Genomic DNA, 16382 nt, shown 5'->3' with positions numbered 1-16382 from the left:
TTCGCCACCTGTTTTTTCGTAATCCTTGAAGGGTATATTTTAACACATCTGTTGCCAACCCAGAGTTTCCCGAGTTTGGGCCGTTTTTGAAAAAAAAAATGAAAAAAAATATAATTCAATTATTATTATTTTTTTTCAAAAATGCCATGTTTGTTTACATTTGAAGAAAACATAATGGCTGCTATATCATGAATGCCTGAACGGATTTCCAAGCGGTGCGAGGCGTTGTGTGCTTGTAGATCGTCTGTTTTCACTAGTTTAAATCATTTTTAAAATGACGAATACAATACTGGCTTTCAAGCAGTTTCAAGGGGCACACTTGACCCTTCTCAGGGGCACACCAAAGGTCCCCAGGCACAGTGGTTGAGAAACACTGGTCTAGCACTCTCCATCGGCAAACATCGGCGTCGGTAAAAAAAATATGGCAACGGTCAGGCTCTAATGGACAGACCTGATAGAGGAGGTGATCGACGTGGTCGTGGCCTGGCGGCGCGTCCCTGGCGTGCTGTCCGGAGGACCGGCGGTTAGGCGTGCTGGTGGAGGGAGCCGATTGGCCGTCCAGCTGAACCACATGGTCGCTACCACACTCTGGGCACACGGTGCTGCTCTCTAGACAAACAACAAAAACCAAACACCATAATGTGGTTGTTTACAAAATGAGACGTTCGGGTTTTGGACATTTGTAAAAATTTGGACACAAAAAAAAGGGCCTTTTTTTAAATAGCGTCGTTGTCGGGTGGAAACCTTGTATGTCCGAAACCGTTCGTTTTGCATTTATCATTTCAAAAATGATTTAAACTAGTGAAAACAGACGATCTACAAGCACGTAGATCGTCTCGCACCGCGAGGCGTTGTGTGCTTGTAGATCTGCTGTTTTCACTACTTTAGTGCGACGGCCTTGAATGATGAAGCAGGGCTTTACTTTGCGAAAGAACGGACAAATTTGAAACTTGGAGATACAAGGTTTCCACCCGGCAACGACGATATATTTAAATATATCTCTGCTGTCGGGCCGAAACCTCCTAACTCCAAAATGTTCAATTTCGGGAAAATGAGCTCAAGTGGAGAGAGGAGGTTTTGTCCCAAGCACTTTTTACTACTTTCCATTGGTTCAATATTATTTTAACCAACACTCAGATGTAAAGGGTGTTCAATAGCCCTGATTTATGCCAAAAAATCTAAAACCGCAAAAATGGAGTTAAGAGGTTTTGGCCAGACAGTGACGATATATATGTTTTTATAGTTGTGGTGTTAAACTTTTTTTTTTTTTTATAATAATTTTTACCTTTTTTCAACAAAAAATATCCAATAGGAAAAATGATTATCTTGTGTCAAAATCTAACGTAAACATCAAACATTTAGTCTAGTATGTAATTGTAACAAACATAGGAAATAGAAAATAAGGACATTTCAGACACTCCATTTCAAATGAATGCTTGCAGACATTTAATTATTTTAAGAGGTTCGGATTCCCAGCAATAATAACAGTCATAATGCTTGGCTGCAGGCTATGTGTTTCTCCTAAAACATTCCTCATAGCATGGCTCGGTTCAGGCATGTGTGCAAATAAATGAAAAGGATATGAGTCTCCCATTGACAGGGGTGTCAAACCAAATTCTGGGCCCTGGGTACAAGGATTCGCTCACATTGTGTGCTTTAACCATTGAAAAATAGCAGATATACAAGCTCACAGCGCGGCTGCGAGCTTGCAGATCTGCTATTTTTGAAAACTCGTGAAAATGTGTGCCGAGTCTGAATATTTCAAATCCTTCTAAGGTTTTTTTCTTTTGGAAAAACCTATGTTTCTATGTCAGTGGTGCTCAAGGCAGCCATTCTTGGACTATTTCAGAGTTAAATTCCCGGCTGGGGACGCTCAGGCATAGGACGTGAATTTCATGACAAACATTTTGTATGACAAGTGACATTTTGTGGACAAATTATGTACATAATCATTTATATTTTGTATTTTTTATTGCATCGTATTTTTAGGTTTGTATTATTGTACTTTTCTTTTAAATGTATTATTGTACTGTGTAGTTTTGTGTTTTCTGTAAAAAATTCAATAAAAACAATTTAATAAAAAAAAAAAAAAGAAAAAAAAAATCTGTGGTGCTCAAATATTTTCATGTGAAGGACCCCCAGAAAATTATATGTATTTGGTCACAGACCCCCATCTCAAAATATCTAGTTCCAAGGACCCCCCTGTTACAAATGCTCGCTTAAAAAGTACATGTATTCAAAGATGTGCACACATGTTCACGACTTTTCAAAAACAGCAGCACTCGGTGCCGCGCTGTGAGCTTGTATAGCTGCTATTTTTCAATAGCTATAGTATAAAATAATGAAGGCCCCTCCACCTTGGGCCCTAGTAACTCAGTCCCACTCCCCCCCCCCCCCCCCCCCCCCCCTTGTGACGCCCCTGTCCATTGAGCTCAGCGCTGCGGCCGAGCGCGCCGACCAAAATCAAAACCCCTGAAAACATCTGTTCGACAAACGGCCTACGCGACCCCGCGGCGTGTGGGAACATGTCTTAATGTCAGGTTTGGACGCCGTGCTATGGGAGGCGGCTGCCGGAGTCCAGGGGCGTCAATTGGGTATGGCAGGGGTATGCAGCTGCCATACCCTGGGTCCAGGGGGGAAAATTTACTTTGTTAAATATAAATCCATGAATGTCACTTTGTCTATCTGTGCTGGTTATTATGTTGTTAAATTACAGTAAAATAGCTACAAATGCAAAAGTTTACAAAATGGTCACTTTAACAAGGTATTATAATTATATTCTCCACACTTGTATTCTCCCCAGCTTGACAGAATGGTATATTCCCAGGTTCCGCAGGTCAGCTGCACAGGTGCAAAGCATTATTGTTAATTGTGGCACATTTACTAACATGCCAAGTTTAGCTGCACTTGAACAACCATTCCAGGCTGCCATATCCAGCCCAAGAAACCGTAGAAACCTGTGTAAAAAACTGCCAAAACTCGTTTTTTTCAGACGTTGTGAAAATAGCCGATCTACATGCTCACAACGCCTCGCAGCGCGAGGCGTTGTGAGCATGTAGATCTGCTATTTTCACAATAGAACCGTGTTATACAAAATGTAATGCCTCTTTTCCATGAGGACTCCCGTCTTTGCCATACCCTAGCTTTTGCTGAACTGACGCCACTGCTGGAGTCGAGGGCCTATCTGTCTCCTGGAGATTATAGAGGTGGAGGCTCAAAGGAAGAAGAAAAAAAGAAAAATCCCTTAGTGATTCTTCGCATAAGCCTCTTACGAAACCTCATTTGTTTTGGGATAAATATCAAGCCCCACGCCTGCTGTCAGGCACGGGGCCAGGGACGTGCTGGGCCCCTGATTCAGCCTGGGAAAAAGAGTTGGAGAGGCCCTCATTGCGCGCTATAGAGAGAGATCTCTCTCTATAGCGCTGCTGCTACTCAAAGATTTGCCATTTCAGATCATGACAAGTGACAAGCCAGTGGGCCAATTACTATACATGAGTTATATTTCGTCGTTGTCGGGTGAAAACCTTGTATGTCCAAAACCGTTTGTTTTGTATTTATCATTTAAAAAATGATTTAAACTAGTGAAAACAGCCGATTTACAAGCACACAACGCCTCGCGGGTGCTGTGTGCTTCCAAAATGGAACGAGGGCCGACATTTTATTTATTTATTTTTCTTAAGGGCCGGCCTGGACCGGCCGGGAATGAACCGGCCGTTCGGGAGTTGTCCCGCTTTTCCCAATGGCCAGCACGTCCCTGCACGGGGGCCGTCGTCACGATAGAGCACTCGACGTCATTTGACAAAGCAGGTCCTTTTTCAACGAAGCGTGGTTTTGTTTTGTGAGTTTAGCTTTCACTTCTTTCAGCAATACTGCCTTAACAACGCTTAGGGAGAGGCTTTAAGACCGTCAGTGATTCCGATGAACCCCTTTAACCCTGACGACCCCGTTTTGGGCATTTCAAAATAAGCATGTTATAGTAGATCGGCTAAAGATCATCGTAAGAGCTGGTATATACTTTTCAAGAATGTTATTCATTTGAAATAGTTTACAGCACTTTAGAGCTTATAAAAAACGGCAGAAATTAGAAGTAAGTTGGAAGATTAATGAGATTATCCTGTCCCCTGCACAGCGAGAGTGAGCAGGGAATAAGGTGTTGCAGTTTTCAAGTTCTTATGGGCAAATTCACTCTGAATATAAAGCTGATTTGACTGATGTAGGTATACTTAGATTATAGAATAGATTAGAGGTTAAAAATCCTAATTAAACAGTAAAGGTAAAATGTCAGGCAGATACCGTACACTGTAGTCATAAGACTGACAAACGCATGCATTCAGATCAGCTCTCCCTGTCTGTTCTGTGAGTTTATCGCGTTTAATTTTGATTCTGATTGGAATATCTTGACTCCACACTTGAACTAGGGGTGCAACAATACTTGTACCGGTATCGAACCGTTCAATACGAGGGTGTACCAAACAGAATGATCCTGTACCGAACAATGCAATACAATACCACTCGACATCCACATTCCCCTGGAACCCCCTCAAGGACCCCTAGGGGTCCGCAGAGCCCACTTAGAGAACCACTACCATAGAGATTGGGTACCGTATTGTTCAAAGTTAAAAAAAAAAAATAATATATATATGTAGTTAGAAAAATACATTTATAAAGGACATTTCTGTTTATTTTTTGTATCGAAAAAGTATCGAACCGTGACACCAAAATATCAAACCGAACCGAACCGTGAATTTTTTAAACCGTTGCACCATTAGTAGGAACGATAACCTGATTGTCTGTTCAAAACTACTTTGTATCTGATAAGCAGTTGCTTTGTAGTTGTCTCCACCAGCCGAAGGCTGAGGGAGAGTATGTTTTCCCCTCCGTCCGTCCGTGCGTCCGTGCGTCCGTCCGTGCGTCCTCGCAGTTTGTGAACAGCTAATCTCAGTCACCGTTGGCCCGATCGCTGCCAAACTGAGCACACACACTCCCTGGATGCCAATCTAGAACCTCTGCCCCACATTTTTCAAATCAGCCTCATGGTGGCGCTATAACAGGCCGATTTGTGTGGCCTGGTTGTTACCAGCTAATCTCTGGCGCCGTTGGCCCGATCGCTGCCAAACTGAGCACACACACTCCCTGGATGTAGAGGTCTTCGGACCTGCCCGAGATCCGAAATTACCCGCGATCCGAACCGCCCCGAGCCGGGTAACGGGGCCGTTTTCGAGCTTTTACCGCGGGGCGGGCCGGGGCCGGGGCCGGGGCCGTCTGCCCCGGTTCCCCGGGTATCTCCTGTTACCCGAGTGGAGCCGAGCCAGGCCGAGATTGAAGTGAAAGCGAACGCAACAACTGCACCAAATAGATAACGCCACACGATGGCACTAAAGATGCAGCATGTAATCTGTTGCATTGGTTGTGAGAACTGAGAAGTATAACTCACTCAGTCACAGCAACACTGACTGTATCAGTTGGATTGTTATTATTATCAAAGATATTAACGTAACGTTTTGGTTAACGGTTTACAATGGAGTTGTCATTGCGTGTTGTCATGCTCTGCAGAGCAAAATGGACACTCAAAGCAGAAAGATATAATGAACAACACATGCGACAGAAAACGATAGCATTAGCATTGGCTAGCCAAAGAAGACGGAATAAAAACATGGATTTATTTGTATTTACAAACTGTCCGCATTGACTTACTGGTCTGGGAAAAGATCATCTTTTGGCGAGAGGCACAGCGCCGCTGACAGCAACAGCAGCACCGTGGCGACGTTAGGTAAGAAATATGTCTGATACAACTCTTAATATAATAACGTTGGCATTCTTTCATTTCGGGGCGACAGGTTCGGGTCTCGGATCTCTCGTTCTGCTCGGGTATCGGATCCAATTTTTCTAATAACAGGCGGGGCCGTTCGGATCGGATCCATCACGTCTCGGGGCTGATCGGGTAACGGTTCTCAAATTCCAAATGATAGACGGGGCCATATGGGTCCGGGTCCATTTCCCCCGGGTCCTTTTGGGTTCGGGTAGTTCAAATTGGACCCGTGAAGACCTCTACCTGGATGCTAATTCAGAACCTCTGCCCCACATTTTTTTAATCAGCCTCATGGTGGCGCTATAACAGGCCGATTTGTGTGGCCTGGTGGAGACCTGTGCTCGGAAGAGCACTGCTTCTAGTTTGTTTTGCTTTTCTAGTAACTTATGATCCAATGTTGCTGTACTTGCTGTTAATATCCGTCATTTGTTGTTGTTTGTTGCGGTTGTCTTTTATTGTCCCCTCAAGCACGATTTTGGCTTCTTCTGTGGGCTTCCTTTGTTTGCCTTTATAACATCAATAACTTCAATGGTTGACTGACTACTGATGTAGAATTCTGGTATTGTAGACAGCAGGGATTTAACTCATCTGCTGCCATTTAACAATACCTTCGTACTCCAATCCTGCCATGAGTCTCCATAGACTTCCATGTAATCAGTAGTGCACGGATAATGCACACCCATGCCTAGATCATGCACCACGTGTGTCCACATTGCTCACAGCTTTCAAACAAAAAAATCAGAATGGAAATCCGTTCAGGCATTCATGAGTTAACAGCCACTATGTTTTCCTATAATGTAAACAAAAATGGCTGCCATGCTTGAAAGATGGGGCTGCTATGGGGGTTAAACATGCGATTTCGCGATCGCTATCATGCCTACTATCGTTTTTGGGGTAAAAAAAATTCTTTTGAAATTTTTTTTTTTTTTTTTTTTTTTTTTAAATTCTCGGGTTCCTCGGGCGTGGCAGGGTGGTACATCGCGAAATTCTCGGGTTCCTCGTTTTTGGCAGCAAATGAGTTAACTTGCTAAAACATCAAAATGTGTCGCTTCCACAGCTCTTTCGAGAGGGGATCCCAAATTGCCCGGGGGAAATGACCTTATGACCTTAAGGTTTCCGGATTGCAGCTTTTAAAACATGTGCGTCGTGTGTGTTGCCACAGGGTACCCGGCAAGGGTCTTCAACAGGGGGTCCGTGACCCCTAGGGGGTCCTCAGAGTTACTACAGGGGGTCCTCAAAATCTTTGTGTTCTTTATATTAACCACTTGAACCCTAGCGTCAATATTCGGAGAACTTTAGCCAAAAGTAGCAGATCTACAAGCTCACAACGCCTCGCAGCGAGCTTGTAGATCGGCAATTTTTGGCAAAGAGCTTTGGTGTAGAGGGGGAAAAAGAGCAGACTAAGTACAGAGTGAAAGGTCAAGTTTATTGACAGTTCAAGTGGTTAAATATCTGAAAACACAAATTGACATGAAAATACACTGGTGATTGTGCTTTCAAACAATGAAACTACACTATATGGAATCTATGAACAGGTTGTGGGGGTCCCTGCTTCATCTCTCTCTCAACTAAGGGGTCCTTGGCCTGAAAACGTTGAAGACCCCTGCTATACACACATATAGGGCTGTCACAATTATTACCTAATTGTCTAATCGCAATTATTTGACATAATCGTGATTATTTTTCGTAATCGTCATAATCGTGTCCATGTTGAAAAATGTTCATGTATTTTTTTAAAGTAAAAAATAGTGGAAATAGCAGATCTACAAGCTCACAACACGGTCGCATCGTGACGCGTTGTGAGCTTGTAGATCGGCTATTTCCACTATCAATGTTCTTTTTTAAGTATAAAGTTGTCAAATATGTCAGTAATTTATTTGTATATTTAGGTTATGTGTCATATCTACCATGTGCAACTTCAATGCCTAAAAAGCCAAACAGAAATGTAATTAGCCAGTAGCTATGCCCCTCCCCTAAAAGCTTTTGTCCAATGCTAGCTTAGCAACCGGCAGCTTGCCAAGGCTGTTGCCAGGGCAAACCTCCTAGTCTCTCCTAGTCTCGGGCAAGGACCACTTGCAGGTTGAGAAGACTCTTAACTCTGAACTAAGTAAGATCTGCACATGGCTTAATGACAACAAATTATCAATTCACCTGGGAAAAACGGAGTCCATCCTCTTTGGATCAAATCATAACCTCAAAAAAGTAGAGAACTTCACAATCAAAGTGGGTGACAAGGTCATAACACGAAAAAACGAAATCTCTTACTTAGGATGCATCCTTGAAGCTAATCTTTCCAGTGAAAAGATGACTTCTAAAGTAATAAATAAAATCAACCAACAAACTCGTTTCCTACAGAGGATCGCCCCGATGGTCAATTTCAACACACTGAAGACCATAGCTGGTGCAATAATCCAGCCCCTCTTTGACCACGTATGGTATCGTGACGCACCACAAGCCCTGAAAACTAAACTCCAAACAGCCCAAAATAAACTAATTAGGGTCCTGCTTGGCCTTCCCTATCAGACTCACCTCACCGCTACTCACCAGCTAAGAGTGGGGTGGCTCAGAGTAGATGACAGAGTACAGCAACTTGCAATGGGCCTGGTGTACAAGATACACTACACCACTATGATACCCAAGTACCTATCAAAATACTTTATAAACATTAAGGATGTCCATAATTACAACACCAGAGGCAGCACCACAGATCACTTTCAACCCAGAGTCAAAACCAACAAAGGGTCAAACTCTTTTTTCTGCTATACCACCAAAATGTGGAAAGCCTTACCGAAGGCCATAAAGGAGTGTGGATCACTAGCATCTTTTAAAATTGCCCTGAAAAACCACTTACAGGCAGCAGCCGTTCGCAACTGGTAAAAAATTAACCTAGCCCAACCCTACCCTCCCCTGCCCCTTCTTTGTATATACTGTTTGTTTTAGACTTACTGTCTTCTTTTTTGTTTTTCTTTACATATCTACTGCATAGTACTGTGTTCTATTTGTCTGTCATTCAATGTTATATGAGATACTTAAATGGTTTCCAGTGGAAATAAGCTTAGTCTTTTCATGGATCTCCTTTTAGTAGACCTTGTACCACTGAACTGTACCGTCATGAAACTGTACCTTTTCCTATGCAAACTCCTAATAAAGTCTTCAATCAATCAATCAATCAATCACCTTGGCAAGCAGGAAGTTATTCTAAGCTAGCATTGGACAAAAGCTTTTTGGGAGGGGCATAGCTACTGGCTAATTGTCAATGACAAAAACACAATTAAATCGTTAATCGTAATTAGTTTAGTGACAATTAATCGTCATGTAAAATGTCATAATCGTGACAGCCCTACACACATATAGTCCATGGGCCATACGAGATGTCGGTATCGGAAAGGTGGCAAAGGTTATCATGCATTTTTGAAAAGCTCTATATCTGTAGATTATATTTTGGTATGATAACCCTGATAGTACAATATGTTATTGTTGTTTAACATGGTATAGATATCATTCTCAGTGTTAAAAGTCAATGCCATGATGTTTTGATCTGATAACTAATGCACGAGACGAGAATCTGCCCCACTCCAGGGACAGAAAGATTGACCGGCGAAATGTCAAAGTGTCCCGGACACTGGATAATGAGAAACCAAAACATTCTACATCCTTGCTTCTGAGTTCACGAGACTCAGTCACAACACCATCTCATGATCCATTGTTATGTTTAATTGTCCAATCATAATGTGACTAATGTATTTTATGCTGTACACATTCAACTATATATGTGGAATCATTATGCTTTGTACTCAGAGAGCTTACGATGGGTGATTTTGCTATACTGTACTTGTACAGTACTTTGAACTCTGACTAAACTTCAACACAAAAACGCATATTCTCCGGTGTGGTCTCATTCATTGTGTGGAGTATTTTATTATGATTGGGGAAAACTGTTTATCCATATGGAATATGATCCAAAATTCCATCAAATGGCCCATTCGATTGCCGGATTAGCTCCGAGGAGATATTGGGGACTCAACATTGTTGGACTCATTTTGTCTTCTCCGCTGCTAGAACCAGTTACGGATTTCTACTGATTTGACGTTTATGGATTCGATACAGCTGGACAGTTTGTTTTGGAATCCCACTTCGTTCATCTCTGCTAGTAACAACCAGCCGAGGATATTATCAGACGTTTCCCCTGACTCCCACGGAGTAACACTGAAAGGACTCCCTCCACGTTTTTTCCTCCTGAGCGCGGCACAGGAAGGCAGAAAACACCTGCCGAAATCTAAACAACCTTTTTACAAACGGAACAACACCTTTGAATTGAAGCGTCTCTTCAAAGCTTGGAGAATGAACTGATAACAGCTTTAATGGCTAAGATAGACAATGAGGAAATGAAACAGGTTGTTTCTAGGTGCCCCACAATTGCACCATTTTTGCCCATATGGAGAAAGGAATTCGGATATGATGACTCTCTCCCACATCAACATATCGATAAAACCTCACAACGGTCTGAAGAAAGCCGAAATGGAGGCGGCCAGGTTTGGCTCTGGCACAACGTTCCACACCAGGAGCCGTTCACGGACGGTCTCTCTCCCCTCATCTCTCCGCACAAGAGACTTGAGAGGCGGGCTCCATTCTCACACGCTAAGTCCTAATTCACCACAATCCGGGGTTCAGACGTTTGTACCTGCTAAGTTAGAGACTAGCTATCTTTAGCCCAAGCTGCGTTTTTATTGTTTAATGTTTTGTAGTCTATTGTTTTTGTCGCTTTTTGTTACATGTTTTGAGGACATAGCAGCCGTTTGGCCACGGAGATTGCTTGTCTAAGGTTGGGTTTGTATCAGTACGAGACTTCAATATAGATTTCATTTTATGCTCTAGAACGGCTGTTTCAAGAAGTTCTGAGAAGAAATCTTTTTATTTGGGGCCAGAACATATTTTGTTCTGAAGGAATGTCTCTTCGGCCAGTACGATAACCCAATACGGCTGATTAGAGCCACTTAATCACATAAGAAATAGCGTGGTTATTTTAATTAGGAGATTTCACTTTATGCTCTAGAACCGAACGTTCTGACGGAAATCTTCATGCTTTAAGCTTCGTTTTCGTCTTATCTTATTTTATTTTTAATTTCCGTCTCAGGCCACTCTGAGATGTTGAATACAGGAGCTTTTTATCTCAGCGCTCCCAAGAACATTTTTAAGAAACATGACCATTCAAGCTAAAAAAAAACCCTGCTCCGAGAAGCAGTGTTTTTATCGTGTAAATCCTGGACACACACGGATGAGATGTTACAATCTAAACCTAGAACCTTTTTTTTAACCCGGACCTCACATCACTCTGGAAGATCATCGGGAACTCCCATTTACCAGCAATACCTAAAACCTTTCCTGGAACATTTCAATGGATATGGGCGAAGCTGCGGAGACATTATTGCCACTGGATGTGTTGCTGGATACCACGCAAACCTCATTAGGAAGGAACCGAGAACGCAAACAGTGTTTTCAGATGCTGACGGGCTTGACAAGGCCCCCCCCAGCCGAACCTGGCTGGCACTGCCTTCCACTCACAACGCGATGGGACGCGTTGTGAGCTTGTAGATCTGCTACGTGACTTTCATGGATTACAATGTCCCGAAAAGAACAAACACTCTTGACCCTTGGGACGCCCCGAGATAATGGTACTATATATTTTGTTTACTTTTGACTAAGAACGACTTCTGGAAAGAAAAAAAAAGAAAAATCAAGTTCTGACTGACAAACCTGTGTGTTAAATGTTTTTGATAATCTATCTCTGTCTAATCATCTCTAATCCAATTTTCCTCCCCTGGTTACATTTCGGTTTGTCTATTATGAAAGCAAGAAAATCAAACCAAGTATAAAGTGAGCGGTGCTACTTCTGTGTACAATATGGTACAATATGTGCTTGGCTTATGCTGCTTGCTTGCTGCTTGCCCGCGCTCGCTTGACCGATGCTTACATTTTGGTTTATTATTGTTTTATTTTGGAAAAAAAACTATGAGGGGATTGCTGGAATTGTTTTTTATTTCATTTTTCTTATTTTTACCTTGAGAGGCCACGAGCCGATTCAGTTTCTGTGTGACCTTGCTCTCTCTTTCTCTCTCAAAAATGGGTTTCATTCGCTCTTGTTCTGTATAATCTACTGTTTACATTCTAATACAGGGCTTGATAACAATGTGCTGGGGTTATATTTGAATCTGTCTTGGGTTTTTCTCCCTCTGTATTGTGTTCTAACTCACTTGCCTGGTTTGCAAAACTAGGAATTATTTACACATATGACTGTCTCTCCCTCTCTCTCTCAAAGGGGATCTCATTCGCTCTTGTTATGACTACACTCGTACTGATAACAACCAACGCTTGGGTTTATTTGAATGTTTCTATGTCTTAATAATTTTTTTCTTCCCATCAATGACAGGTGGGCTTTATTTTATTTTAGGGGACAGGACGGACTAATGACATGGCAGAACAGGTATAGTGGAACTAACTCCACTAACTCGCTACCAACTTAACTGACTGATTATCAGTGACTGACTGACTGACTGTTTTATTTCAATTTTATTTTAACCTGTTTAATTTTATGACTGTTTATTTTATTTTAACAGTTTTCTCCTGTCCTCCTGTCTTGTGTGTGAAAAACACCATATCCTGTGAGGGTGTGCACGTACTGTGTCTCTGCGTGCGTGCACATGGGCGTGTGCGTGTATGTGGATGTGTGACTGAAGCTCTATGTGTGTCGGTCTGCTAGAAGACATCTGGCCTCCAAGGTCAAATGTCGCCAACTCAACATTTTAACTCTAGATCCTCAATTATTTAGTAATCCTGTTCTTTTAAACCACATCTTATGGACATGAACCAAAAACATTTACTTTCACCATTCTTAACACATGGACTGCAGACCATGTGTTTAAAAAAAAGGGAAAGAGGCTTATAATTATTATTACTATTTATATTTTATATCTTTTATTTCCATTTTTCATCCTTTTGTCTGTGTTCTAACGAGTAAAAACACTTTGATTACTCCCCCATCAGGCTGAGTTTCAGTATAGAGGCCTCGCTAACTATTGTTTTGGAAAGCCTTATCTTTTTATGGTACATTTCCCCCCTCACAGGCCTGGAAGCTCACTAACTCTGACAGTGAGCAGAATCACTGTCCATCCACAAGGTTTACTGTACCTCTGGACCATCTGTTTCTCATTTAACCATATTGCCTCCAAACATCAACAAAACAATTTTTGTCACACCCAATATTTTTGGCTGTGGCAAACGGGAGGGAATGTGTTTGGAGAATTAATATTTAGAATTAATATTTTTTCATTTAATTTTATTTCTTTCATATTTTCATTTTCTGAATTCATATTTCATTTTCTGATTTCATATTTTCATATTTCATTTTGTTTTCATTTCATCCCATTTAAATATATTTCACCTTATTGAAGTTGATTCCAATCCTCAACAGGGTTAATCTGTTTCCCCTAACAGAACAAACTGACACAACTTGTGTCCTCTTTTGGTGATGTATCTAAACATTTCAATTTAATTTCTATATATAAATACCTTATTGCCTTACATTATGGATTGATTTGTCCCTGTCTTTTCCCTTGTCTTACAGATAAAGATATTTTGAGATGATAATTGAGAATGAGTTGACAGACACATACTTCACTGCATGTCTGTCCAAAGTGGAAATGTCAAAAAGGATGATTGAAAAATCCATATGTATTTCGTGAGTATGAAACTGCATCACACACGTTTTCCCGCTGTAAAGTTTTCTTTAAGACCTTGACTCGGACAAAAGCCAGTAAGGAGGAATAGACAGTTGGCTTTAAGGCGGCTCCGGTTTGACACCTCACTATAAATGTCCCCAACCTGCAGGGACAATTAAGACCACTGATTACCTAAAGGTAACCTCGGAGGTGTACGAATTATGACCGCCAAACGGCTGATTTTCGGATGCTGTCTAAATACATTTTGAATGCTTTTGTCTTTAACCTAAATTATGGTAAAGAGTCAAGTTCGTCTTGTTTTGACTAAAATCGGCCCCAAATTGTAATAACCACCCGGGAGCGTGATGCTGATGTGTTTTTATCTTGCTTGACATGGATAATTTCCAATCAATCTTCGACACATTGAACCTTTGTAAAATACATATATATAATAATTAATAATTAAGACAATAAAAATCTTTTACCTCTACTTAAAAAACAAAAACAAAGTTCAATTATGATATTCTGATTTAAATACCTTTGGAAATATACAGTTCTTTTGACTCTACTCTTCAAAAACTATCGAAATGTTTTTGACTTAAATTGTTCAATTATTATGTTCTGTTTCTAATACCTTAAAAAAAAAGTTTAACCCATGTTTTCTTCCCTTGTTGTTTATGCTGCCTTGACATTTAACACTTCAAATGCTATCTCAGGAGGGAATTGATAGTACAATATGTTATTGTTGTTTAACATGGTATAGATATCATTCTCAGTGTTAAAAGTCAATGCCATGATGTTTTGATCTGATAACTAATGCACGAGACGAGAATCTGCCCCACTCCAGGGACAGAAAGATTGACCGGCGAAATGTCAAAGTGTCCCGGACACTGGATAATGAGAAACCAAAACATTCTACATCCTTGCTTCTGAGTTCACGAGACTCAGTCACAACACCATCTCATGATCCATTGTTATGTTTAATTGTCCAATCATAATGTGACTAATGTATTTTATGCTGTACACATTCAACTATATATGTGGAATCATTATGCTTTGTACTCAGAGAGCTTACGATGGGTGATTTTGCTATACTGTACTTGTACAGTACTTTGAACTCTGACTAAACTTCAACACAAAAACGCATATTCTCCGGTGTGGTCTCATTCATTGTGTGGAGTATTTTATTATGATTGGGGAAAACTGTTTATCCATATGGAATATGATCCAAAATTCCATCAAACCCTTTCTGAGACACAGCTAAATTGGTGTTATCAGCCGCTAGAGTTGGTGTCCCATTAACTTTACATTACAGGGAAAAAAAGCAAAAAATAATCTGCTTTAAGTAACATATGAGGGGTCAAACTAGGGGTTTTTCATGATTCTGAATCCATTGCAAGCATCTGTTTTGCACAAAAAACATTCCTTGAGCTTTTCAAAAATGCATGATAACCTTTGCCACCTTTCCGATACTGACATCTCATATGGCCCATGGACTAATACTCCTAAAATAATTCTCTCACCTTTGCCGTCCTGTCCCTGCCGGTCCCACATCCCGGCCTCGCCGTCCAGCTCCTCTGAGAGCCCCTCTGGCAGCATGGCGGCCCCTTTCCTCTGAGCTCGGCCTCCGTTGGCCTCCTCCTCCGAGGAGCCCTCTCTCTGGAGTGCGAACTCTGCCTTGCAGCGGAGGCACTGCAGGTGGAGCTGGCGGCCGGGCTGCAGCGCCGAGGCCAGCTGCTGCTGCTTCTTCTCCTCCACCAGGGGGGCCAGCACCTCCATCAGAGCCTGGACAACGGAGCGGGGGACGTTGGGGTTGTGATTTGAGTCGCTTAAACCAGTGTTTCTCAAAGGGAGGTACGTGTACCCCTAGGGGTACTCGGAGGTACTGCAGGGAGTACTCAGAAATTGCCCCCAAAAAAAGAAAAACAGAAGTATAAATCATGCTAATATTGTTCATAGTTAAATAATTGACTACAATTGAATTAGGAGGGGAAAAACATGTACTGATATGTTTTATAACTTGATATGAACCTGAGTTGCTAACCCAAATGGCATGGTACCAGGCAACTGGAATGTGTTTTAAAGTTGTTTGAATGTATTGACATGAAAACTGTTTGAAACTCTTTCACTCCATTCCTTATTTGTGATTTTATATTCTTGAAATAGAATCATAAAACACTATTTAATTATATTTTAATTACAGTTTTATAAGCAAAATGTTTTTGCAGGGTAAAGGGTGTACTTGGATTCAGAAATCAGGGAAAGGGGGTACTCAAGCCAAAATTTATTGAGAAACACTGGCTTAAACCACTGGGTTCTCAATGCCCGGGGACCCCAGGGATCCTTAACTCATTGGCCGCCATTTTAACATTGACTGTTTGGCTCCCCTGCCATTTTGTTTAATGAAAAAATTGATATATTTTTTTTATATTGACATTTTTCCTAAATTCTGTATTCTGTATTTTGTGTCATACAGGACCTGAATTGAAACAGGACCACCTCTAGTCTCACCAAAAAATAAAACAAATAAATAAAAAGCTTTTTTTTCTATAGTTGCAGCCATCTCAAAATAGCCATTTTTGACCAAAATCCAGCTATAATTGAAACAACTGGAAATATTGACCTTTTTGTGATCGATCGCTTTTCAAGTGGATAACTCACTTGATATTTGTCTTTATGGCTTCAGGCATTATCAGATAAGTGTACTAATGTAATTATGTAATAGGATTTCTTTTTTTTTTAATTTTCTGTTTAGAAAAATGCAGAGAAACATATTTTTATTGGCTATGTCTGACCATACACTCAGCAATTTCACATATATACTACTGTATATTGCAGTATTTATGTGAGCATTTATG

The 16382-nt window shown here is 41.1% G+C and overlaps 1 protein-coding gene across 1 annotated transcript in view; it reads right to left on the bottom strand.

Moving 5' to 3' along the window:
- stk11ip (serine/threonine kinase 11 interacting protein) overlaps window positions 1–16382 on the bottom strand; it is a 117419-nt gene that overhangs the window by 63461 nt on the left and 37576 nt on the right. The window contains exons 20-21 of the mRNA XM_080720561.1: window positions 15048–15309; window positions 452–609 (exon numbers count right to left, since the gene is read on the bottom strand). Of these exons, the coding sequence (XP_080576687.1) occupies window positions 452–609; window positions 15048–15309 (420 nt within the window). The remainder of the gene's footprint in view (window positions 1–451; window positions 610–15047; window positions 15310–16382) is intronic.

This window comes from Nannobrachium achirus (genome assembly GCF_963921795.1).
Source record: "Nannobrachium achirus genome assembly, chromosome: 24".
In the NCBI taxonomy this organism is placed as follows: domain Eukaryota; kingdom Metazoa; phylum Chordata; class Actinopteri; order Myctophiformes; family Myctophidae; genus Nannobrachium; species Nannobrachium achirus.
Note: the sequence above shows the minus strand (reverse complement) of the source record. Positions and strands in the feature narration are given on the sequence as shown.